A 27,772-nucleotide genomic window follows, 5' to 3' on the forward strand; every position below is an offset into this window, starting at 1 on the left:
TGTGGCTAATCAGCAGCATGCTTTTAACAATAATTCATATTCAACAGAACATGCTACAATTAGAAACCAGGTTCTGACTCTCAAAATTTTTTTGTCTCGATTCTTACTGCATACCAGTACAATTTTCTTAGTTATTGATAAGATTGTATTTAGATGCTAATTGTTGCTTACTTAATTACCACACATTTGTAATATGACACTTTGCTAAACAACTGTAAGAAGCAGGCTGAGAAAGTACAGACATGCAAATCATATCAGTTTTCTTTTATTATCTTTCCAGATTCACAGAATCTCAGACCTTTCTGGAAACATTCCTTCTGAATGTCCAAATTACAGAACCAAAATCCAGTCTCATCAGATTCGGATTGGTTAGCCTTCAGGTCCAAGAGTTTTACGGGATATCAAATCCTATCGACCAAAATGTTGTGTCTTTCAAGTACAGTGCAAACTCTATTTGCACAGTAAAGATCTTATCAACTGAGGCCTTTGTTCCAGCTCATGGTCACCTAATTGTTGATGATCCTAGACGACATGGTCAAGGGAATTTACTAGATCCTGCATTGAAGCAGAATGTCAAGAAAGGTACTTATTCTTTTTATGATTTAAAAACAATATTTTAATGGCAGAATGTTACTCACTATTTATTTAAGGTTATGTGTTCTGGAGTTACAATGATTTAGTATTTATCAATGGAAATCAAATAAAGAACAAAATTAGGAAACATCTTTTTTGGAAATAATAAAGCAATTCAAGTGATAGTATATTGAAATTGTAACAACTAGCCATGCCAATAAATGTAACAGTTCAATAAGGAAAATGTTTAATTTAGTTGAATGTACTGATAACAATTTCAATTCTTCAGTCAGAGAGGCTAAAATTCCATGCCCCAGCAACAAGGCTTGCCTAACTGGTGTGAAGGAATTGCGGTTCTTAAAGGCTAACTGTGAAGATTTCCTAGCAATGGGGCTGAAATATCAACACCTCAGCCCACCTTCTCCTGATAATGACTATATACCAATTAGAGTAGAGGTCAGAGATGCAAGGACCAGATTCCTCCATCAGGTAACCACTTAATCAAATACATTTTCATTTACCGAATAAATGCGTAAATGTAAATTGACAATTTATGCGGTGGCTTATTACTAAGCAGCTATATTTAGAAGTGTAAGAATGGATAAAAAGTTAGTTGGATTGGCTATGCTAAATTGGCGCTTGGAGGACAATTTTCCCGTACTGACTGCCATAGCAATCGTAGCAGATGGGGCACGGACATACGGTTGACCTTGGGCAGGATTTTCCAGTTTTGGGACAAACGTGTGGGAAAATCCTGCCCTTAGTGTCCAAGGATGTATGGGTTAGGTGGATTGACCATGCTAAATTGACCCTTACTGTCAAAAGGTGTGTAGGTTAGGTGGATTAGCCATGGTAAATGCATGGGTCTGTGGGGAAAGGATAGGATCTGGGTCTGGGTAGGATGCTCTTTCAAAGATTTGGTGCAGACCAAATGGGCTAAGTGTCCTCATTCTGCAGTGTTTGGACTCTAACCTTTCCTAATTATATTCATTCAGTGAGCCAGAATACTCGATTTACAAACCGTACACAATCTGCAGTATCGTTGACACTTTTTCCAACTATTTAACCTCCAACATTTTGCATGAAAGTTCCCTGATTCCCAAAGGTGATTAGGCAAAAAACAACCCTCGTTATTAACCAGCCTCAATTCTCTATTTTTCAGCCCTCATTATCAGCGCTCCAGGAAACACTTAATTTCCCACATCCCCTCCAGCAAATGAAAAAAAGAAAATGATGGGTGTAGGAAATACACTAGTGGTGGGAGTAGAAAGTTGATTCTCTGAGTTTCGTCCCTTTTCCCATTGACCTCAATTTTATTCGGGTTCCTTGATGCTAGACCCAATCAAATGCTACCTTGATATCAAGTGCAGTTACACTCACCTCACTTCTGGAATTCTCTGGAAAGCTCTTTTGTCCATCTTTGGCCCAAGGCTGTAATCAGGTGAGGAGCCTGGTGTCTTTGTGGAACACAAACTCAGCATTGGTGAACAGATTATTGGTAAGTGCCACTTGATAGTGCTATCGATGTCACCTTCCGTCACTTTGCTGATTATTGAGAATAGATTGATTGAGTGATTGTGCAGATTGGGGATTTGCTTTGCTTTTTGTGCACAGGTCATACTTAGACAATTTTTCACCTTATCATGTGGGTGCCAGCGTCTGAGCTGGACTGGTACAGTTTGGATAGGGACATGAGTTCTGGAGCTCAAGCTTTTAGCACTACAGTCAGGATGCCATCGGGACCCATAACCTTTGTCGTGTCCAGTGCACTCAGCCACTTCTTGATATCACATAGAGTGAATTGAATTGGCTGGTGACTGGCATCTGTGATGCTTGGATCCTTAGGAGGAAGCCTAAAGGACTATTCACTTGGCAGTTGATGAGTGCAAATGCTTCAGCTTTGTCTTTTGTACTGATGTTCTGGACTCTGCTATCATTTAGGGTGGAGGTGCTCTTCTCACTGTAATTTAATTGGTTATTGCCATTGGAATGCATTAGATTGCAGAGATTTGACCTGACCCATCGGTTGTGTAATATCTTAGCATGCTGCTTTGCTGTTTAGGCCTATTTGTAGTCCAATGTTGTAACTTCAATAGGCTAATACCCCAGTTTTAGTTATGTAAGGCCCTGCTTCTGGCACACTCTTCTACCTTTTTCATTGAACCAACGTTGGTGTCTTGGCTTGATGGTAATGGCAGAGTGGATATGTTGAGCAACGAGGCTACAGGTTGTTGCACAGTACAAATCTATTGCTGCTGATGGCCCAGAACATCTCATTGATGTCCACTTTTTATCTGCTAGATCTGAACTGAATCTATCCCATTTAGCATGGTGGTAGTGCCATACAACATGAAGGAGGATATTCTCAGTGTTCAAATAGATCTTCATTTGTGCATGCTTCAATATTGCTATGGTCAGATGAATTTGCAATGGGTAGATTAATGAGGGTGAAGTTAAGTAGATTTTTTCCCCCTATTTTAGCCTTCCTCACCACTTTTCACAATCTAAGGCTGGCAGAAAGGTCCTTCAGCACTCAGCTATTGGATGAGCAGTGATACTATTGAGACTTCCTCAGCCAGTGTACATTTTATGCCTTTGCTTGGTTGGTGTTTCTTCCATATGGTGTTCATTGTAGAGCAATACTGATTCATCAGTTGAGAAAGGGGGGTATGTAGTAATTAGAGGGAATTTCCTTACCATTGAGAATTCATTGAATCCGGGTCAGTGTTGAGGACTCCCATTGTCACTGCATCCCAACTGAATACCTATGTGATGACACCTCTGGACCATCTGACAGCACATACCCAGGGATAACAAGGTATAATCCTTTGAATATGACTGTGTCAGGCTATGCTTGACTAGTCTATGGGACAGCTTTCCCAATTTTGGCACAAATCCTAAATGTTGGCTTAGGAGGACTTTGCAGGATCGATTGTGTTGGATGTGCCATTACTGTATCCGACATCAGGTTGCCTGTCATGTCTTATTTTTATTTGACATTTCTGTTTAATATAACTTGGTGGTAGTTCAGCATCAATCACATTTCTACGAGTCTGGAGTCGGATGCAGGACAGGCCAGATGATAACACAGGATTACCTTCTGTATAGGGAAGCATATGAGGTTTTATAGCATTCTTGTAGTTTACTGGCCACCATTGCTGAAACAAACTTCTCTCTAACTTTCAAACTTATTTTAGTTAACTTAATTTAAACCTCCCAGCTGTCAGGATGAGCTTTGAAGCAATAATCCAGTCCTCTGACTTACTAGTCCAATAACATTACTGTTATGCTACCACTGTTATGACCTGGGGTGTTTCTCTGGGAATTGGAAGCTGTAATCATTTGCCAAAATGGAATCTAGTTAGCTTTCCATATACATGTGAGGCTACCAGCAATGTGAGCATGGAACACTTGTTGGGCATCTGTCCATTACACCACTTCTTCCAAATAACTCAGTTGGAAGGATTCCAACTAAGAAAACCTTTGATGTCAGTAATCATGTGGAAGAGAAAAAAATGGAATCACTGCCACAAAGACTCATGAGAATCTAGGCAACCGCAAAAGGACATAAAAGCCTCAGAACAGCCATAAATAAGTTAAATTAACTAATTGGCACTCTCTAAGTAACTAACCACAACTAATTCATTCCTTTTGAGAACAACATTGGGGAATTGTATGCATGATAAAAGTATCACCAGATCAATATTATAATAATGTGCTCACCCTTTTTCTGAGTGGGCACTCACAATGCCATGAGTGTAAATTCAGATGCATTGCAAAGCAAGCAGCTTCAGGGCTGAACAGCAGATACACCCATTTTCCAGCCTCAGTGATTGTAATTTCACTGGCAGGATAGAGAGCCATAAATGGAAGATCCAGACCTGTAAGGCATTATAACTGAATAATACTCCTTTTGGCCCAAATTCTATGCATGCATAATTCTTAGCACAGTCACAAAATAGCAACCAGAATAAGGTATCCTTGTTGAAGTTTTCCCCGCAAAGCCTGGGTATACTCACGTTATTTAAACTGTCTGCACTGCTGTCAACATTGACATGAGCTGGCAGCACACATCTGGGACCTTATTAGTCTAGCTTGCATATCTCACAACACATCTTGTGGCGTACTTTTTCATTGTCATTGGATCATTAGACAATGTTAACCTGGAGTGATCTTGAAAAGAGGAAACCTTGATAATGGGGATAAAAGCAAATTAATGCAGATGCTGGAATCTGAAATCAAAAGAGAAAATGCTGGAAAATCTTAGCTGGTCTGGCAACATCTGTAAGGAGAGAAAAGAGCTGATGTTTTGAGTCCAGATGACCCCTTTGTCAATAGAGATTAATAATGGGGATCTTGTTGTAATGTTTTTTGTTGTTGAAGGTTTATAACTTGCAGTCATGTTTAATACAACTCTGAGGTTGGGGAGTTAGTTTGCTAGTTAGTTAGTTAGTTAGTTGAGGTTAGTTTGCTTTTTGTAATGCAAACAGTGATGAAACAAAATCTTCTTTGACAGGTGGAAAATGCTTGGATTCAAGTTAACATTAAAGGTGCGATTCCAAATCAGCAACCCAAAGCTGCCTTCATGTCAATGTATATCCTGGAGGTTGATCAATTCATCCTGACACCGCTGAGCACTGCAGCTGTTGATGCACAGGATGAGGAAACACCGAAGGACAGACTGGTTTTCAACATCACCAAACCTCCTGTTGAAGGGTACCTAACCCACCTGGATGACCACACCAAACCCATCACATCATTCAGCTGGCAGGACTTACATGAAATGATGATAGCATATCAGCCTCCGAACGTTAGCCACACTGAAAGAAGGAATTATGAGGTACGTCGGTTCAATTTGAATCCGGGTTCTAAGTACGGAATTTCCCCTCTTCTTCCTCCATAAGCCACCCTGTTTTCATCCTCCTTCCTGCACTCTCACCATGCTAGGAATTTCTTCAGAGCTGCTTCTGTTCCATCTCTATGACATTGCCAGAAGTGTGCAGGAAATCCCACTTGCACATGTTGGAAACAAGTCACATATTCTCATTCATTCTTTCTCAGGAATTCCTAAACTCCCTCAATCTTTCCTTCTTTCTACAATCTAATGACCTTCAAAAGTATCCTTGATACCATCTGATCACTGCCTCTTATAAGTTGTCTCATCTTTCCCACTTTTGCAATCTTTCATTTATGTTTCTTAATTTATTTAAAATATACAATCAAAATTATTTATGTACCGATATACTGAAAATAGTGCGATTCGCCCAAAAAAAGTGTAAAAACTGGAGTAAATCCCGCTGGTTTCTTTCAGCGGGTGTTTCAAAACGAATCTCTCACTCTCTGTGCATTGCAGAGTGCCCTACTGTGATTCACTCCAAAAACCAGTGGGTGGGACCAGTCCCGCTGGAGAAGCTAACAGCATAGCGCTGAGCGGGCCACTGTGCATGTTGTGCCAATAGGTCAGTGCCTAGATCGACGCACATGAAGTGGCCCCTGGCTGCTGGCCTCCCGATCGCAAGCCGTTCGTTGGGCTGGCCGTGTGACCCCCCCACCCCCCCAACCCCACGGCCAATCACTGGCCCTCCAAACATGCTCAGTATAGCCTTGACCCCACTTATACCCCCCCGTCATGGCCCTGACCACTGGATTGCCACCTAATTCCCTCCTCCCACCACTGGCAGCCCTGACCACCACCACCCCCCCTGCCTGCAGCCCAAAGTGCAGAGTGGCAGCAGGACTCCCCACCCCTAAAGATTGACCCTGGAGGCCCCCTGACCCCATTGGGCCATGCTCCTGTAGCACAGACCAATGCCCAATGGGCAGTACCAAGATGCCCACTGGGCATTGGCACCTTGCTGCTTGGGCAGTGCCGGGGAGCCCAGGTGCCCGATCCCCTGGGTGACCTAGATTCGTCTCCCTTTCACCTCAGCGGGTTTGGACTGCCAGCTCCCTGCAAGTGGGGAGCTATAGTAAACCTCGCTGGAGTGAACCACTCCTGACAGGGGGAGGGAGAGGCTAGTGGGCCTGGAAACCTCAGTCCTGAGCCCGCTGATGAGATTTAAAATATTTGGAAATTAGGGCCTGCATATATTCAGCAGTTCCGCTTCAATTTCTGGCGCAGATCTGACGGAGCTGCACCCAGCGAGGAGCCTGCGAAACGGCCCCGCTAGCATCTCCCGGCCCGCTGTGCTACAAAAACGGCACAGCGGGATGGGAGAATCGCCCCCAATATTTTTAAACACTCTTTATAAAATGCACACATTTGAAAATTGTTTAAACGTTTGAATGTTTGCAGGACGTGCAAAGTTAAAATAGTTCATGTGTTTCAAATTTCAGCCCAGGTTGGTGGAATGGGCACGTCTTCCCCACTGTTGTAATTGTGCTAAACGGAATGACTTAAACCAGTCTCAAATCGAACATTTCTATTATCTGAAGACAAGTGGCAAAATTTTAAAGGGCTCAATTCAAAAAGGCCTCATTCTGAAATACTCTCCAGAAATGAGAGATTGTGACATTCAGTAGAGACTTGGAAATTGTACCAGTATCTAATTTGTGCGTACTGCTAACACAAGGTGAAAACGATTGAAAAATACATTCCGTTCTCCAGTACTTTGGCAAGCACAAAACTCATTGCTCATAAAATGTTGTGAAAGATTTTTCAATGTAACAAACCTTCATGGTCTATATTATTTATTTTCTGGTACATCTTAGGTTGATTTTAAGGCAATAGACACATTTTTTGAAGTCAGTGCTTCCATCATGGTTCACTTTTCAATCAGAGCAGCAGAGACAAATGCACCAAGGGTTTCCTGGAATATGGGTATGTATTTGAATCTAAACTATTATTATCAGCCCTTTATTTAAAGAAGAACATGTATTTCAGCTGCTGAGACCCACACACCTTCATGTGCAGAGTTATAGTCCATAATGAAACCTCTAAATACTTTGTGATGGTGTCATTGAACATAATTGTCATGGTGCAGAAGAAGGCCATTTGGCCCATCAATTCTCTCCAAATGAGCATTATGATTTAGTACCACGTTCCTGTCTTTTCTCCACAAGCCTGCACATTGTTTCTATTCAAATGATCATCCAATGCTTTCTGGAATACCTGGATTGAACCTACCTCCACCACAATGCCAGGCAACGTGTTCCAGACTTGAACGACTTGCTGTGTTTTAAAAAAAACTGTTATCCTCACATCACATTTATTTCTTATCCAATGAGCTTTGCTATAGACCTCATGAACAAATAACAGGTGAGAATCCTGGGCTCAATGCCTAGGCTCATGAGAAACTTGTACAAATGTGAGCTGCTGGAGCCATGTCATTGTTCCCCACAAGAGCTAATCACTTTGACATAAGAGCAAATAAAATTGGGAGTTGAAATTCTCTTAAGTATTATGGAGTTTCAAACATTCAGTTTAAAGAAAGAAATGTAGTTAAATACTACTCTAATAATATAAGTTGTCAACAATCAGTCTGCATTTTAATGAATGATGTTCGGCTAATGAAGGAGTTTATGCAATGCAACATAATTTCCGAAGAATGATATAACAATTTTTGATGCCCAGTGATTTTTTTTACCTCTGAAATCTGCTCCATTAGAAGTTAGTGCCCTGGAAGTCCAATTATCTGCGTGATTGCAAACTTAACAGGCCGTAACGTTAATGTATCACTAACCTTCTTCTCAGACAGGTCCTGGACTCATTTACTCTCCACAACTGTCTCTGAACCTTGACATTGGTTTGTCTATGCTCCAAGCACCTCCATGTGTCCACAGGTCAGCTTAATCCCCCACAAATATTAACTTTTGAACTCTAATATTTTCTCCTCCCTGTCTTCTGTTAACAACAAAGACATATCGATTCTAATCTTGTCATGCCTGTGTAACCTGGATTCCCCCTCTGTCCAAAGTGCACATTAGCTGCTATTGTAGACTGAAGCCTATTATTGCTATCCCCTCCCTCCTGCTTTACTCCCTTCTTGATCCCTTTTGTAACTGTCTCTGCTGTGTTGTCAGCTTCTTGTCACACACCTTTATGACCTTTTATTTATCCCTTTTAGAGGGATTACCCCAAATCTCTCATAGGATTAAATAGGATAGGTTAGTTGGCCTATTTGGCCCAACCAGCACATGTAGGTATTTATGATCCACTCAAGCCTCCTTCCATTTATTCATAGCTAAACCTATCATCTTTGTTGTTGGTCTATCTTCCAAATTCCCTGCCATTGTGCCATGCTTTAATTCCATTTGGATATACCTACCACATTCCCTGATGCTTTTCTTGGCGTACTCCAAAAGGCCTTTTAACACACTTGTTGCTTTTCTTCATTCTTGCAATGTGGTCACCAGTGACAAGCTTGATGCTTATTTCCTATCCTCAGTTGTCATGAAAAGGTGGTGATAAATCTGACTGGCTTGCTAGCTGTTTCAAGGGGGCAGTTAAGAGTCAGCCATGTTGAGGGACTAGTCTCTCATCCTATCCACTCTGGGTAAGAATGGCAAGTTTTTGTCTCTAAGGGACAGAAATTAAGCAGTTGGATTTTTACAACAATTCAATAACTTATGGTCATTTTTGGCTGAATTATTAGTCTTGCCGTGGATTACTAGTTCAGTAACGTGAAAGCGTATTGCATATCCATTAGTAGTTACTGCTTGTTGGGTTTGAAAGGTGTTCTCCTGTTTTGATGGCTTTCTTATTCAGACATTTCTAACTTATGCAGGTCTGGACTTGTTAGAAGGTCAATCTCGACCAATTACTTGGGAAAATTTTCAGATAGTGGACAATGATAATGTGAATGCGGTATGTTTAATAGCAGTGGAAGGATTGCATCATGGACGACTTACAGTTAGAGGTAAAACATTAAAATAACAATAATCTATCACCACGTGGCAAAAGTTCAGGATCCAAACACATTTGGGAGTTATTTGCATCGATTGTAATTTTTTTCAACTGGAGGTAACATGGACTACATGGAGTGGTGGGGTGGAGTTGATGATGGGGAACAAGCCCTTGAACTAAAGGATACTTGCCCTATGAATTACAAGCTGAAACATTGATTTTGGCTAACATTTTTTAAGTAAGTCACGTTTTAAAGACAGATAATAAGTTAAAAATGTGATGAGAATTTTTTTTTTTGCTTTTATTCCAATTCAATCAAATCAAGGCCAATTCAGAGCCTCAACAAGTTGATACATTCTTGATCCAAGCTGACAAGACAGAGCTCTCACCTCCTGTCTTGGGCTTAATCTACATGATCCAAGCTGATTGGAGTAGGCATAGCTCCTCCTCCAAGGCTTGATCTCATTTGCATCTTAGCCAAAAGGCTGAGATGCCACTTTTAAGAATTGCTTCAAATGAAGCTAAAATGTAACCTAAAGACTTCAACCAAATGCAGCATGTCTATACTACACTTGATCTTAACCAAAAGGCTGAGAAGCGATTGAATAATATTCTGGAATATACTGGAATAATATTCATAAGATTTGTGATTTCTGCTAAATTAATATTTTGTAACAATTATGTTTCTGACTTTTGCAATCATCAGGCGGCAAAGGATTCATGTGCACCATTAAGGACATTAAAGATGGCGTTGTGCGCTATCACCATGATGATAGCGATACAACCAAGGATTACATTATATTCCGAATCTACGATGGCAAGCATGCTACTAGACACAAGTTTCCAATTAACATCTTACCCAAGGATGACAGCCCTCCCTTCTTAATTAACAACCTTGCTTTTGAACTAGCGGAAGGAGACTCTATATTAATAGAAAACCATATGTTACTGTCTTCCGATTTGGATTCTAGTGATGATTACATATTGTACAAGATTATAATTCCTCCAAGAGCTGGAGAGATTGTGAAAAGAACTCATACAGATCTACCAGGTAAGTGCTCATGGAATCAAACAAAAACCTCCTTAATGAAAAATCAATAATAATAAGAAATATCATTCTGAGAATCTCAATGATCAGTTTGTATTTTGTTTGTTTGCTCCTATTAGTGTGAAGACCACACTATTTAATTTGAGCAGCATGATCTTGGAATGATCTGCCAACACCTCACTCAAATTCCTGGGAAAGATATGTGAAAAGAAATTGTTGACTGATGAGCATTTCTTTCCTTCCTACTAGCTGCCAAACTCACTTCCCCATGACACAAATGCTTGTTTCTGTTTTGTAGATTCTAATGTTATCATTGCTGTCAGAGTTTATCATAGAATCCCTATAGTACAGAAATAAGCCATTCAGCATATTGACCCTGCACTGACAACAAATCCACTTTATTCCCATATCCCTACATATTTACCCTGCTAATCCCCCTGAAACTCAGGTCAGTTTAGCATGGCTAATCAACCTACCGTGCACATCTTTGGACTGTGGGGGAAACCCGTGCAGACATGGGGAGAATGCACAAACTCCACATAGATAGTGACCCAAGCCAGGAATCAAACACAAGTCCCTAATGCTTTGAGGTAGCAGTGCTAACCACTGTGCCACCATGCTGACCCCAAAGTAAATATTGTCTTCCCCATGTTATGTATATTCTAATGTACTAAGCTTTTGATATGTAAAGAAAGTGCTACTTCCCTGAAAGGATGATCAGTGTTTGGATAAGTGGAGATTGCAGGGGGTAAGTGACTTATGAGTTCAACTGGAGATGTATCTGTCAGAGGATCCCATCATATGAACAACTGGTAGAACAGCAGGAAGATGGATTAGATGCAATTCTCATGATTTTATCCTTAGCTTGAAGTTTTAAAGATGTGGCCATATGTTCCTTTCATGCACATGTTGCACTGTCTTTTGTTGCAACTCATTGTTTCATAATTATATTTACAATCTACCTCATTAGTAATGAGAACTTATACAACGACAGACTGGAAATGGTGATCATCAAACTCATATATTGTAACTTTATTGTGATATTTTTCGTTTATGCTTCAGATATCCACGCATTATTTCAGGATTTCATGATTTGTCAACATATATTACCATTGGATGTTTCATCTCAGTATCTAAAGAAAATATAAATGTGTCCCCAGTGACCACTGCCAATTGTTGATGATAGAAACATCTCATCTGCTTGAAATTTAAGTTCTATAGGAAACATCTGATCAAATCATTTCAAGGTGTAGTCAACAAACAAAAATATCATTTAAAAGACCATTTTGATTTGATTTATTATTGTCACATGGATTAGTATACAGTGAAAAGTACTGTTTCTTGCACACTGTACAAAGCATACCATACATAGAGAAGGAAAGGAGAGTGCAAACTGTAGTGTTACAGTCATAGCTAGGGTGTAGAGAAAGATCAACTTAATATGAGGTAGGTCCATTCAAAATTTTGGGGGCAGCAGGGAAGAAGCTGTTCTTGAGTCAGTTGGTGTGGTGATCTCAGACTTTTGTATCTTTTTCCTGATGGAAGAAGGTGGAATCACAATTTATTCATTTGTGTGATAATCCTTTGATACATAATACACTTGTCATTAGGCATTATAATTGTCATTAGGCATTCTGTTCATAACAATCAAAATTCTAACCTTTTACTGCTAAAAGATGCTTTTGAATGGCTTACAATTCAATAAGAATAAATGGCATCGACTCCGTATCCTTTTGATGTTGTCTTAGGCTGAATGGAGATTTAATGGAGATATTCAAAATCATGAAGGGCCTGAACAGAGCTGATAGGGTGAAATGCTCCCACTCATGAAAGGGTCAGGAATGAGAAGAGACAGATTTAAAGTAATTGGCAAAAACCACAGGAGAGAAAACATTTTCATGCAGCAAGTAGTTAGGGTCTGGAATATACTGCCTGAGTGTGTGCTGGAGGCAGGTTCAATACAAACATCCAAAATCATATTAGACATTTATCTGGAAAGGAATAATCTGCTGAGTTACAAGAAGAAATGACACTTGCTCACTCAGAAAACCAGTTTAGACATAATGGGCTGAATGGCCTTCTTCTATACTGCAAAAATCCTGTGATTCAGCTCTTTTGTCTTTTGAAATTCTTAATCTGAATTTCTCCTTCTGGCAAAAGCTGCATGGACAGAATTTTAACAGCCGGGGGAGGTAGGTTCAGGTGTGAGTGGGAGGCATTAAAAGTGTCATCAGGTCAGATTTAGAGATGAACATGGAACCTTTGTGCAGCTGTAGGATGTGTCATTGCAACATGCAGGCAGGAAAGTATGTTTGAATCTAACCCAGCATTCTGGCTTTAAGAGCCAACACATGGGTTTTCAGAGTGGACTGAGCTGGGATTGTCCTGCATCTTCCAATGAGGACCCTTCATTCCTGTCTCTGTCTCCTTCTCCTGCCAACATGTGATGTGCTTCTCACTATTTCACAACCTAGCTTTCTGTACTATAATGCCCACAAAAGTGCCTGGAACTGTGCTGGTGGAGGGTGCACATAAGTCATGTGTTGGTACACCCTCAGATCATAAGATCATAAGAAATGGAAGCAGGAATAGGCCACTCAGCCCATACACCTACCCTGTAATTCAGTAAAGTTATGATTAATCTGATTTTGGACTTAACTCTACTTTCGTCCCTTCCCCCATAATCTTTGACTCTCTTGTAGATCAAAAATCTGTCTAACGTAGCCTTGAATTTTTAGAACTCATATACAGGATGTGGGCGTTGCTGGCTAGGTCAGCATTTATTGTCCATTCCTAATTACCCTTGAGAAGATTGCCTTCACCACACTCTGGGAAAGAGAATTCCAAACCTGAACAACTCTCTGACAGAAGAAATTCCTCCTCATCTCTATCCTAACTGGGAGACTCTTGTAAATCAAACCCTTGCTTTAAGATTCCCCCCCTCAAGGGGAAACGTCCTCTCAGCATCCACCCTGACAAGCCCCTCAGAATCTTATATATTTCAATAAGATCACTTCTCATTCTTTTAAACTCCATGGAATGGAGGTCTAGCCTGGTCAGCCTTTCTTCCTAAGACAACCCCTTCATTCTCAGAATCAGTGTGGTGAACCTTCTCTAAACTGCTTCCAATGCAAGTATATCCCTCTGTAATTAGGGAGAGCAAAGTGATAAACAGTGTTCTAGGTATGCTATCATCAACGCCCTGTAGAATTGTAGCAAGACTTCCTTACTTTTATTGCCCTTTCAATAAAGATCAATATTCAATTTGCCTTCCTAATTACACACTGTACCTGCCTGCTAACTGTGATTCATGTATGAAGGTATATATCTCAGCATGCTGACCTCAGCATATTGCTGTCTCGATCCTTTAAAATTAGATTCTGTTTTTCTCCTCTTTCTGCCAAAGTAGACAACCTCAGAATTTCCCAGATGATACCCCGTCTTTCAAATATTGGCACACTCACTTAACCTATCAATATCCCTTTGCAGAATCTTTGTATTATCTTCACAACTTGTTTTCCTACCCACTTTACATCATTGGCAAATTTGACTATAATACAGGCAGCCCCTTCATCCAAGTCATTAATATAGACCGGAAATAGTTGAAGCCTCAACACTGATCTCTGGGATACTCCACTACTTACAGTTTGCAAATTGAAACTGATCCATTTCTCCCAGCCTCTTGGGGGCACGATCTTGCCAGAATTTGGCAAAGTATCGGTTCCAGCGAGTAAAACGTAAGAACATAAGAACATAAGAAATAGGAGCAGGAGTAGGCCATCTGGCCCTTCGAGCCTGCCCCGCCATTCAATAAGATCATGGCTGATCTGTCGTGGCTCAGTTCCACTTTCCGGCCCTCTCCCCATAACCCTTAATCCCCTCTCTTATCAAAAACCCATCAACCCGCTTCTTGAAAATATTTAGCGAGGCAGCCTCCACCACTTCAACGGGCAGAGAATTCCAGAGATTCACCACCCTTTGAGTGAAGAAGTTCCTCCTCAACTCCGTTTTAAAACGCCCCCCCCTTTATCTTGAGGCTGTGCCCCCTAGTCCTACTGTCTTTTTTCAGTGGGAAGAGTCTCTCCACCTCTATCCTATCCATCCCATTCATCATCTTATATGTCTCAATGAGATCTCCCCTCATTCTTCTAAACTCCAATGAGTACAAGCCTAGTTCATTCAGCCTCTCCTCATAGCTCAACCCCCTCAACTCCGGTATCAGCCTAGTAAACCTCCTCTGCACTCCCTCCAAGGCCAAAATATCTTTGCGCAGGTGCGGTGCCCAAAACTGCACACAGTACTCCAGCTGCGGCCTCACCAATGCCCTATACAATCGTGCCAATGGCTCCGGCATCATCTCTGACCGAATCTTGAATCTCATTGACAGACGTTTTTATGACGCTATACCCCAGTAGTTGCTATGCTCCTCACACGCCAGCTCACACCCAAGCCCCACAGCTCATCACCATTTTTAATGTTAACAGTCCCACCTACACGCTTCCTCTCTGTGTCAGTGTAGGATAAACTTGCCCACAACAGGCGCAAGCAGGCACAGCCAGCTGGAGTCATTCCCAAGTTGAGAATTCTCATATATTTTGAGGAGTGAGCCCTCAACTTGGCCAGGGAGGAGGAAGAGCGTGCCTGAGCTGCTGGTAAAGTGGGAGCAGCAGACAAATGTGAGAATCCTCAGCATATATCCTGTCATTCCTCAATTGTCAAATGAGTAATCAATGTTCCATCTGTATGCTTCGTAATTCACTGATGCCATCCCCCGTCTCATGAAGGCTGATCAGCGGAACAGGCTGGACGATCTTCAAGCCCCTTGGACCTACCAGATGCCAGCTGTTCAGAGGAGATCTCCCACCATTGAAAGGACGTCACAGCTGTCACCTGCACAAGGCTCAGCTCATGACCTCCATGACTGACTGCGTGGTGCAGGCACTAGTGAGAATCCATGACAGTCAGGACCAAATGACAGTGGGGCTTCAGGACTTCACTCCTATCCCATGAAGGACTGCTAGGCCCATTGTCTTGTGCACAGCCCAGGGCTTTTGAACCAGGAGCCCCTGGGGGTATCCAGCCTATCAGAGTCCCTCATTCCTGTAAGGGAAACACCTCCAGGCCGGCACACTGATGAGGGCAGCACTGCAATACCCATGCTGCCTGAAAACAGGCCAGGGTCCTCAAGGCCCAGGCCTACCTATGGATGATTGCCAAAGTCATCTCAGGCAACAGGGTGTGGAATGCAGCAGATCTCCTCACCCTCAGCTGCAGATCCTGGAGAAGCACCAATTCATAGCGGGAGGGTGAAGAAGGTTAAGAAGTAATAGGCACCTAGTTGGCACAGGTGAAAGTAGGTACAAGTGTAGAGAGGACACTACTGTATATAGGTACAAATAATAAATCACCCTGCTCTTTGACAGAGCCTCCACCCTGTCATTTATTGCTGCCAATCCTGGATTGTAAAGGAGATTTACAAGGATGTTACCTGGATTGGGTGGCATGCCTTATGAGGATAGATTGAGAGAGCTCAGTCTTTTCTCCTTTAGAGAGACAAAGGATGAGAGGTGACCTGATTGAGGTGTATAAGATGTTGAGAGGTATTGATCAAGTGGATTCTCAGAGGCTTTCCCCCAGAGTTGAAATGGCTGCCACAAGAAGACACAGGTTTAAGGTGCTGGGGAGCAGGTACAGAGGAGATGTCAGGGGTAAGTTTTTGAGTGAGGGTGGTGGGTGTGTGGAATCAGCTGCCGGCAGTGGTGGTGGAGGTGGATTTAATCACGTCTTTTAAGAGACTTCTGGATGAGTACATGGGACTTAGTAAGATAGAGGGTTATAGGTAAGCCTAGTAGGTAGAGATGTTCGCCGCAACTTGTGCTGTAGTTTTTCTATGTTCTATGCTCTAATGTTCTATACTTTTTTTTCCAGAGGCCAATCCTGTCATGGAGAGGGACAGATTACTTCTATATACATTGTACAGCAAAATGTGTTTCTAAAGAATATATTTAATATTTTCTTACTAGTAGTGAAGTAAAGTTTAATAATATTGACACTAGTTTTATATTCCACAGGACAGCATATTCACCTCGAATGGAATAGGTTCTGTATCCCGAGGTGCTTGATACATTTTTAAAATTTCATGTATCTCTCTATGAAGGTTAGATTTTAGGGATCATCATTTCCATGGACAAGAAGTGAGATCAATAAACCCTTGGGATTTTCAACCTACCTCCGTGTCCAAATTTCTCATGCACCTCCGTGATAATGGCATATTTTTTTCTGTTACTTTGTGTAGAAGCTGGTCACTTTTTGGAATAATGGATCTTACACTACCAGAATTATTGAGAAATTAGATGCAGCAGAGATGTAATTTCAGAATTTACTCCTCAGACAAAAAGCACGAAATAAATACGGGAAGGAAAAATAGCCAGACTACCTGTCAATCTTTATTTTCATTCTCTACAATCTTCATTTTCATTCTCTGCAGTTCATTTGAATTAGATGAGGTTTACTGTTACTGGCAAATATTTTTAGTAACTATCTCCATCTGGCCAGAAAAGTCGAATGTAATGTAAAACAAAAATACTTACATACTGCACATGTTAAATGTTCTCCTACTTATAACATTTGTATCTGTTATTATCATGCAGGAATTAATATGTTCTTTAACATTTCACTCTTTTTTTATTATTTTTCCAGGTCATCCCGTGACTACATTTCTGCAACGGGATCTCTTCCTGGGTCTGATTTATTATCATCATTTTGGAGGCGAGGTTTTTGAGGATTCATTTGAGTTCATTCTTTCGGATAGCCATGAACCTCCCAATCTTTCAGATCCCCAGGCAAGCTGTTACCCATTTGCTGGACATTATTTTTCATAATAAAACTCTGGGACTTTTTATAGAACGCCTGAAGATTAAGGGGTATTTGAATCTGAAGATTAAGGGATATTCATATCTCTCTTCCTCATTCTAGGGATAGAGTTTAAAAAGCGCAAGAAATAGATAATAATAATGAGGCCAAAAATGTAACTCCAAAACAATCCAAAAGGCGAGATGCGTGGATTATGTGATGTGGCCCATTAATGAGTTAATTGCAGCTTTCTGAGCAGTTTCTGTCATTTCCCTTAGGAGCAAAATGGTGGCTGTTAACATTTCTTCAGGTATAATTAGTTTCAATATCTCTTTGTTATTGTCCCAGCTGGCAGAGTCAGTTCATCTAGTTGTCCAGTTTTTTTTGATTATAATATGACCTTACAATGGGGTGTGAGATTGCATAAGGATGGGAGTGGAACTCTTTAGTTCTTTATAGTCTCTGTTGGAACCCTCTAGAACAGATGCCCAATCGTGTGAGTCAAGTGTGAATCAACAGCCATTTTGTGGTTCAGCAGATGTCCGTTGTAAAATTGCAAAGAAGAATAAAGTTTTGACGCATAGTTTTAATTTCTTTTCATGTCTTATTGACTTAACAGAGTGGGGTCGCCTCCTATTTTAGGACCTCCATATCAGGACTTCAAGATCTTCTGAAAAATTTAGAACCATAGCTCTATGGTTTTAACAGATAGAAATCATAATTTGTGCAAACTGCAGTGTTTAATCTTAGCATGTGTAATATATCTGATTTGTCCTTGGATAGGATGTATCAGTCACAAATTTTCAAAATTAGTTGGGAAGTTTAAAACTCTTTCCCTTTCTTTCCCAAAATCATTCTCAGTGTCACTGGATTGCAGCTGAGTGTCCTTTGTCAGGGGACTTCAAAGAGGTCTGCTGTCACCTGCAGCTTCAGAGTAAGAAGTCTCACAACACCAGGTTAAAGTCCAACCAATTTATTTGATAGTAAACTCACAAGCTTTCGGGGTTTGCCCCTTCATCAGGTGAATGAAGAGTTAACCTGATGCTGTGAGACTTCTTATTGTGTTTACCCCAGTCCAATGCTGGCATCTCCATATCATGACCTGCAGCTTCTGACAGGAAGAAAGGAAATTCTCTGCTGCAGATTAGAGTGCTGCAGTTATTTACAATCCTGCCAGGTGACTGGGGAGCATGGAGATTAAAATGACCTGGCAACTTCAGAATTTTCAACGCTGACAGGCAGGAATGAAGATGGTCATCAGAAGGCTGCCTGAAATCATTTTGCCAGGCAAGATCTTCAGGTCCACCAGAGCTAGCAGGGGCAGTTCATCCATGAGACTCCATACTGGGGAGAATGATGCTGATGTCTGCACCTTGCCACTAGCCTGAGTCCACCCTGCCCCCATCTCCCCAGGACTCTAGAGGAACCCTTCCTTTGTAGCCTGGCAGCAATAGAGTGGCAAATGGCCACTGGACCTAATTCCTTAACCCCCTTCCAGGCTAGAATGTTAGTGCCAGGATGCCAGGGGGATGTTCAGCATTGGCACTCCTAAGTACATGGCTTGAAGTGGGGCCTAAGTGTGGGGTCCGAGGGGGAGGGAGGGGCTGATTGGGAAGTCTGAGGAGGCCCCAATGGGTCAGGTCACCTCAAATCTGTGTGGTGTAAAGGGGGAGGTGGGGGGGGGGTGGTAACCCGTTATTTGAGTGATGGGGGGAAGGATGCCCCTCTTTAGTGAGGGGTGGTGATGGTGCTCTTCAGCAGGAAGGGGGAGGTCACCATTTCATTTTTTCCAGACAGGGGAACCTATTTCCAAGCACAGAGATTAAAACTAGCGCCCCAATCTTGGAACAGCAGGGCTGGCCTGTGGGTCCCCCAAGATAAGCTTGTTTCCATCATACAGGTGGGTGAATCCATTTGAATCCACATAGATCACTGTCTGAGAGAAAACCTACCAAAGTTTTCAACAGCCACCCATTTCGGAGTGTCTCCTACTTTGAGAATCCTTAATCATAGGCCCAACCATCTTCAGCCACTTCATCAATGACCTTCCTTCCATCATAAGATCAGAAGTGGCAATGTGCAATCATCAATGAACAATGTTCAGCACCATTCGTGAATGCTCAGATACTAGCAGTCTACATTCAAATACAGAAAGAACTGGACAATATCCAGGCTTGGGCTGGCAAATGGCAAGTCACATCCACTTTGCAAAGTGCCAGGCAATGACCATCCCCAACAAGAGAATATAACAATTGCCGCTTGACACTCATTGGCATTAACATCACTGAATTTTTTTTTATTCATTCGTGGGACATGGGCATCGCTGACTGGCCAGCATTAATTCCCCATCCCTAGTTGCCCTTGGAGGGCAGTTGAGAGTCAACCACATTGCTGTGACTCTGAAGTCACATGTAGGTTAGACCAGGTAAAGACAGCAGATTTCCTTCCTGAAAGGACACTAATGAACCAGATGGGTTTTTCCAACAATCGACAATAGTTTCATGGTCATCAGTAGATTCTTAATTCCAGATTTTTAAAAATTGAATTTAAATTCCATCATCTGGGGATTCAAACCCGAGTCCCCAGAGCATTAGCTGAGGTTTTGGATTAACAGTTTAGTGATAATACCACTAAGCCTTCACCTTCCCAAATGCCCCACTATCAACATCCTAGAAGTTCCCATTCACCAGAAACTGAACTGGACTAGTCATATAAATACTATGGTCAATAAGCAGGTCAGAGGCTAGGAATCTTGCAGTGAGTAACTCACCTCCTGACTCCCCAAAGTCTGCACACAATCTACAAGGCACAAGTCAGGAATATGATGGAATACTCTCTACTTGAGTGGATGAGCTCCAACAATTCTCAGAAAGCTGGACACAATCCAATGCAAAGCAGCCAACCTGAGTGACACCTAATTCACAAACATTCATTCCTTCCACCACCGATGCACAGTGGCAGTAGTGTGTACCATCTACAAGAAGCACAGCAGGAACGCACCATGGGTCCTCAGACAACATTTTTCAAACCTATGACCACAGCCATCCAGAAGGATAAGGGCAGCTGGACATGGGAATACCACCAGCTGGAAGTCCATCTCCAAGCTGCTCACCATCCTGACTTGAAAACCTATCACCACTCCTTTACTGTCGCCGGATCAAAATCCTGGAATTCCTTCCCTAATGGCACTATTGGTGTTGTTCAGGAAGGCAGCAGACTACCACTTTCTGAAAGCCAATTAGAGATGGGCATAATTGCTGGCCCAGCCTGCAATGTCCACGTCCAATAAATTAATTTTTAAAAATCAGTTTACACAATTGGGTCTGCTACCATATCCAAAGGGATGATACATTGTAATTGCAGTGAAGACTGGAGTTTATTTAGAGGTTTAAACATTGTAATTAACACTACAATCATCAGGATCATATGACATGAAAATATAAGGGATACCTTCCTTTCAACAGTCTTGTAGAAGTAATACCTTTTATCTTTCAGGTGCTGTGTCTTTTGATGCGCCAATTTTTTTTATTATTGTTCAGTCACGTATCAAAGTCAATCCTTCACAGTTGTCTTATTTTTCAGGTAACATTGATTCATATAACTCCAGTGAAGGACCAGTTGCCAAAAGAAGTTGATGGTACCACACGTTATTTAGTAGTGAAAGAAACAGAAATTCGACATATCACGAAGGATCATCTGCACTTCACAGACACAGAATCTCCAGAGAATGAATTGATGTATATCATCACAAAACCCTGTTTCTTCCCAATAAACCAGAGGTAGAGTGTCCATTTTTCTGGATTTAATTATTATATACCAATATTTTTAAATACAATATACATAAATATATCTGTCAATTTCATTTCCTCTATTTTCATATCCTTGTGACCACATTTTTTGAGTTCAATGGAATTGAATACATTCACTTTATTTCTTTCTCTGAGTGATATCAATGCAGCACCTACCAATGATAAAGATAACCCTGCATTGATTAATAGCCTGATGGCCAACATCTATTCTTAATGTCTTTGTGCTTCAGCTGACACTTTGTTACTGCTTTGGACTATCATATGGTTTCTTGCCTCTTGCGATCCTACTGGGCCCAGATATCCGGCGAGAAGTGCCTCATTGGTGAGGATCATGAATGGTCTGCATCACTGGAGGCCTCTCGTGCTAGCCTTGCCAGCGGGACCAGAGGTTATTGAGGCCCCCCTGGCTGGTCGGAGGCAGGGTGGTCAGTGCTCCTTTGGGGGCATATCAACAGGGTGTGGGGAATCAATCAGCCTAGGAGGCTAGCAATCATGGGGTTGTGGATGTGGGTAATATCCAGAGGAAAGGTGATTGGCAGATCTCTCTGTTTTGTGCAACAGAACGGCGAAATCTGTACATGCACCCACTACTGTCAAATGCCGGCTTTCCAGCGACCTTAGGCCCCCTCCCCTCCCCCTATTGACAGGAATCAAATTGCGCATTTATCTTTTGCACAGAGTGGCATAAGACTGTATTTTTAAATTTGCCCAAAAAAGGGATCTGAAACTTCCCTTTTTCATGCTCATTTGGTTCTTAAAATTTTTTTGGTAAGAGCCCCCCGACCCCGGCCACTATCCATTCTACAGTAATATAGAGATTTTGTTCAGGATGGAGGATCTCATAATGGTAGATACGTTTAGATACCAGTTGCTAGCACTTCATACAAGAGTTCTATATTCAGTAAAATTCCTCCAGGTATCGAAGCATATTTATTAATATTAGTTTCTTTGGTTTTATATCATTATGATTAAATCTTTTGAATTCAGTAGAATCCAATATTTCAGTCTAGTGTTCATCTAATAATGGGATCAGTTCTAGATTTGTGTCTACTTAAAATTAGACCCCAAGGATGCTTCATAAAGGTTACAAGTATTATTCTTGTTCTTACTTTGTGCCAAGTACTTCCCATCTGACTTCATCCATATAGATATCCACTTTGTTTATTTTCCTACCAATCACTTGAAAACATCCCTTTAAATTATGTTGAGAATATTATGGACAACAATCTGAAAAATAAGATGTTAAGAACATTATATAGAGGATTGCAACTTTTCCAAGTTTCTATCTGATGATGTAATGGGAGAAGAGTAGGACATGGTGGGCCCTTGACTTGAACTCTAAGCTTTGCATTGCTGTACCAATGTTATAAATTCCTTGGAATCCTTATTAAAGGCTCGATATCACATGGGAGAAAAGTGGAAAAATAGGCTGAATGCAAAATTAGGATTTTTCGGTCAGATGTGCATTTTAGAAACGTTCGGAATGCTAAACTAAAACCCAAAATGTCTGTACGTTGGACAGGCGTCAGCCGAGTGTTAATAATAAATAGATTTATTGAAATACACTTTCTTCACAGGATTATCGAGATTGCTTACCTTGTTCCATGTTTTTCTCTTGATTTCCCCTCATTGCAGAAAGTATGATGCAGGCAAGATTATTTTCACTGACAGTACACAGAATATGAAGAAGGATCCTTCTGTCCCCATGCTAAAATCATTCACACAGGTACCTTAAATAAGATACTGGATAACATCACGAGACACTATTATATTTTATATTAGTAGGACCTATGCATCTACTTTTTTTACCTGTAATTTTCAATAGGATTGAGCACAAGTACCAAATGCAGCACACTTTCAGATAATTCTTTTACCGACCACAGACGTCTTTATTCACCAGAATATTTCAGTGTATTAAATAAAAAATATATCAATAAAAGATTACTCAACATGGGGCTTGGGCTAATAAGCCTGGAATTAACTCTCAAATGAGCTAGCCTGACCATAAATGATTTCTGTAACATTGATTCTCCTGCCACTCACCAGAAAAGCATCAGGATCATATATGCACGTGTTCGTGGCCATAGTACAGGCTGAGTGCACATGCACAGCTATTCCTTCAATAGAGCCTGTATATTGTTAAACTCCACCAGTTTCTTATATAACACAATAAATAGTTTACTAATGTTGTGCTTTGTTATAATTCATTGCCCAATCATGAGAAGCAGCATTGGGAAAGTGGTTGCACTGGTTGACCACCCCTCCTCCCTCTCCCCACAATAGGGATGGCACGGTGGCACAGTGGTTAGGACTGCTACCTCACAATGCCAGGGATGTGGGTTCAATTCCTGGCTTGGGTAACTATCTGTGCAGAGTCTGCATATCCTCCCCACGTCTGCATGGATTTCCTCCGGATGCTCCAGTTTCCTTCCACAGTCTTGCTGATTAGATGCATTGGCCATGCTAAATTCTCCCACAGTGTGCCCGAACAAGCACTGGAGTGTGGTGACTAGGAGATTTTCACAGTAACTTCATTGCAGTGTTAATGTAAGCCTACATGTGACACGAATAAATAAATATTAAACTTAAAAAAAATCAGCAACGTCCTCTATTTTGCCCTCACACACTTGTGTCCTGGGATCCAGCATTTGTGCTAGGTCTGGGTCTCAGGGCAGTAATGAGAGCAGCCACTGTCCCTGGTGCTGCAACAGAGGGTCACCAGCCTGTGACTTGCCACAGCTCTCAGCAGTGGGATTTCTGCCCTTGGAGTATCCTTATTTGCATGGGAGGCCTGACATTGGCCAGTAAAGGCCTGAGAGGCACTTAGTTGTGTCATGCCTTTATGTCAAAAGCAATGTGGGGGTTGCTGCCAGTTAGCCACCAGATGGGTGGGTACCTGCATCACGAGAATAAAATCCCAATATAAGAGAAATAAAAGGTGGGATTTTCTGACCCCCTCGCGGCATATTTTCTGGCAGAAGAGGCGACGTGCCATTGGCATCTTCCAGTCCTGCCAATGTCTACAGCCTTTTGCTTGGCTTGTCCCTCTCGCCACCAGGGGTCACCTTTGGTGAGATTGAAAGATCCTACAGGTGGGAAGGCCAGAAAATCCCACCCTGAAGTATTTTTAGTTAAATAATTAATTGAGTATTGATGTTTTAGTTTTGGTTTAATACATAATAAGATAAAAATCATATCCAAATGTGCAATTAGTCAAATTTAGCTCATTTTGTTACAATGTTACAATAATTTACTCACTTGTTTGATGTACAAGTGTTTATGAGACAAAAGCAATCATTCTGTGTAGATTCACTTCTATGGTTGATGAAGAAAGATAAAATAAATCATAATTTCTACATTTGGTGATGAATTATAACATAGCACATTTGTAAACTATTTAATATATATAAGAAGCTACTGAAGTTCAATAATGTATAAATTCTGTATTTTACTCTTTATTTAATTGCAGCAATAACATTTGTTTGGTGCTTCAGCCCTGAAAATAAAGGATTAGAAAAATTCTAATTGTTGAATTCGCGAAAAAACTGGAGTAAAGCCCGTGGGTTTTTTTTCAAGTGGGATTTTCAAAATGAATGTCCCACACTCTGTGCATCGCAGAGTGCCCTAGCATGAATCTCAGGCAAAATCAGGGGCAGGGCCTGTTCTTGCCCTTGCAGCATAGCACTGAGTGGGCCACTGTGCAATGCGCTGATCTGTCAGCGCCAAGTCCTGTTGCACGCACAGTGGCCCACACTGCTGATCTCTTGATCACTGTCCAGTTCAGTCGCGACCCCTGCATTGCCGACTGTGCAACCCTCCCTCGCCCCAAGGCCCGATCACCGGCTCCCCCCAGACATGCATGGGGCCAACCCTGCTCCCATCCTGCCTTAATGTACCTCACCCCACCGCAGCCCCAATCTCTAGAGCTGACAGTGTTATCTAGACTGGAAACATTGGCTGTATCCTCTCCCCACGGATGCTGTCAGACCTGCTGTGATTTTCCAGCATTTTCTGTTGGAGTTATTCGTGACATCTTGTCATGAGTTTTACTGCCTCGCCTGCCCCGGAATTGGTGTGGGCGAGGCTCACAGAACTCTCCGTTGGCCTTGGGTAGGATTTTACGAGCCTTGCCTGAAAAAGGTCTTAATGTTGTGTGGGCACAATTAGCTAGAGGAGAAATATTCTTTAGTATATTTTTATTTATTCATCCACGGGATCTGAGCACAACTGGTGAGATCTGGATGAAGGAATGGTGATAACTTTCCAAGCCAGGATCTTGCATGTGGGTTTCAGATGGTAGAGGTGGCAGTTTTTGGGAGTTGCTATGTTATTGTAATGCATATTGGAAATGCAACCAAAGTAATCACCTTATGCTAGTGAGGAAGGAATTCAATGTTTAAGGTAGTAGATGGGCTACTAATAAAGCAGGCAGTTTCTTCTTGGATTGTGTTGAGCTTCTTGTGTTTTTGGAGCTACACTTCTCCCGTAAAGTGTAGAGTTATTCCATCACACTCCTAGCTTACACCTTGTAGATATTAGAAAGGCTTGGAGAAATCAAGAGGTGAATGTCCAGCCTCTATGCTGTTCTTATGTTTATGTATTTGCTTCAGTTATATTTCTGGCCAATTGTGACTCCTGAGATACTGTTAGATCTCCTCATTTCCAGAGAGAGTTGAATCTTCTTGTTAAATTTCAATAGCTTTATTCAGCACCAAAAAGGTGTGGCACACTACACTTCTTCAGCTGCTCCCCAGGCAAGAGAGAGAGAACTGCTTGTGCATTTTGTTCATGTACCCATGACAACACTGGTCTTAACCCCATTGGTACATTTAAATTGCACTGCCAGGCCATGATTGGCTTTCACTGGGACTGGGGCTGAGGTTGTCCCTGATTTGTGGTCAGAAGCACATCACTGGCTGTGTGACGTCTCCTGGGCTGTGGGGCTGACACTGGGAGGTGGTGGCAGCCATTTTGATTGGGTGCTAGTGGAGAAGAAGATCAAGTTCAACCACCAATATCAGTTTTTTACTTCATAGCCCTTTGATGTTTTTAGAAATTCCATTTCCAGTAATGGCAAATTCTTCAACCCATGCCTTGTCATTAGCCCCAGCTCTGCTGGAAGTAACTTTCCTGGGCAAAGTGACTCATGAATGTCCCTAACGTAGATGGTGATTGTTATGTGCTCGCTTGCTCATTGCCCCTAACAAAGATGATGGCCATTATCTCGGGCCTGATCCATCAGATGCTGATGGTCAGCAATTCAATTATGGTAATGCCATTGAATGCCAAGGGAGGTAGCTAGATTCTCTTTTGTTGGTCATAGTCATTACCTGCAATTTTTGTGTCATAAATATTACTTGTCGCTTATGAACTCAGACCTTCGTGTGGAGGCAGACTGTTTCATTATCTGAGCAATTGTGAATGGAACAGATCACTCTGTAATCATATTCACTTCTGACCTTACTTTGGAGGGCAGGTCATTGAAGTAGCTGAAGATGATTAGCTCTGAGGAACTCCTGCAGCAATGCCCAGGGACTGAGATGATTGGCCTCCTACAACCGCAATTAACTTCTTTGTGGAAAACTTTTCTCAATTTCCATTGACTTCAAGCTTGATAGAGGTTCATATTGCCACCTTAAGTCAAATTTTTCCTTGATGTCAAGAATAAGCACACTCTCCTCACCCTGGAATTCAGCTCCTTTGTCCATGTTTGGAATATGTAATGAGGTCTGGAACAGAGTGATCTTGGCAAAATCTAAATTGAGCATTAGTAAGAAGATTATTGGTGAATAGGTGCCACATGGTAGCACCATCAGTGACATCTGCCATCAATATGCTGATGAACAAGAGTAGACTAATGGGATGATAAAATGAAATATGATCTGTCTGTGGACAGGACATACCTCGGCATTTCTCCATGTTCCTGGGTAGATGCAATAATTTAGCTATACTGGCTTGGGGCAGAGCTAGTTTTGAAACACAAGTCTTCAGCACTACAGCCAGAACGCTGTCAGGGCCCATTATCTTTGTTGCCAATGCACAGCCATATCTTGAATTAAATTGGTTGAAGCCAAACACGGGTGATTTTTACATTTATTTTGAAGTACAGGCATTGATGACAAAGTCAGCATTTATTGCTTATCCCCAATTGTCCTCAAGAAGCTTTGGTGAGCCATCTTCTTGAACCACCACAGTCTATCCGATGTAGGTACAGTGATTTAAGGGACTGATTCCAGGATTTTGACCCGACAATCGTGAAGGAATGGCAATATAGTTCCAACTCAGGATGATGTATGACTTGTATCACTTGGAGAGGAAATTGCAGCTTCTGGTGTTGTCATGCCATTGTCCTTACAGGTGGTAAAAATTTCAAACTTGGCAGGTTGAAGAAGCCTTGATAAGGTGTTACAATTCACCTTGTAGACAGTGCACATTGTTATGACTAGATGAGGATGGGTCAAATGTCCCTGTGATTTTTCCACTCCCTAAGTACAACAGTTCTTTTTTCTAAAGGGTATACATTTGCCAATTCTATGAATATTTAGCTGTTGATGTGCAGTTACTATAAATACATGATCAGACAGGTTTTCTTGAGCTTTTGAAAAGAAAAAAAGGATAGTTTTTATTTTTATTAGTACTTAACCT

The 27,772-nt window shown here is 41.5% G+C and overlaps 1 protein-coding gene and 1 non-coding gene across 3 annotated transcripts in view; one reads left to right on the plus strand and one right to left on the minus strand.

Moving 5' to 3' along the window:
* The window catches only part of frem1b (Fras1 related extracellular matrix 1b), a 209,819-nt gene that overhangs the window by 56,821 nt on the left and 125,226 nt on the right, over positions 1–27,772 (plus strand). The window contains exons 4-12 of one of the 2 annotated variants that reach the window (XM_080195534.1): positions 281–582; positions 863–1,062; positions 5,090–5,413; positions 7,285–7,393; positions 9,300–9,431; positions 10,125–10,469; positions 17,166–17,308; positions 20,901–21,097; positions 22,763–22,853. In XM_080195534.1, the coding sequence (XP_080051660.1) occupies positions 281–582; positions 863–1,062; positions 5,090–5,413; positions 7,285–7,393; positions 9,300–9,431; positions 10,125–10,469; positions 17,166–17,308; positions 20,901–21,097; positions 22,763–22,853 (1,843 nt within the window). Of the gene's footprint in view, positions 1–280; positions 583–862; positions 1,063–5,089; positions 5,414–7,284; positions 7,394–9,299; positions 9,432–10,124; positions 10,470–17,165; positions 17,797–20,900; positions 21,098–22,762; positions 22,854–27,772 lie in introns of those variants that run through there. The other variant, XM_080195533.1, reaches the window with a different exon arrangement.
* On the minus strand, positions 9,822–10,020 carry LOC145348738 (U2 spliceosomal RNA). The gene has a single exon (XR_013887982.1). It is a non-coding gene; the product is annotated as a U2 spliceosomal RNA (small nuclear RNA).

The sequence above is a fragment of the Carcharhinus amblyrhynchos genome, chromosome 9 (genome assembly GCF_965287045.1).
Source record: "Carcharhinus amblyrhynchos chromosome 9, sCarAmb.v2.hapA, whole genome shotgun sequence".
NCBI classification, from domain to species: Eukaryota; Metazoa; Chordata; class Chondrichthyes; order Carcharhiniformes; family Carcharhinidae; genus Carcharhinus; species Carcharhinus amblyrhynchos.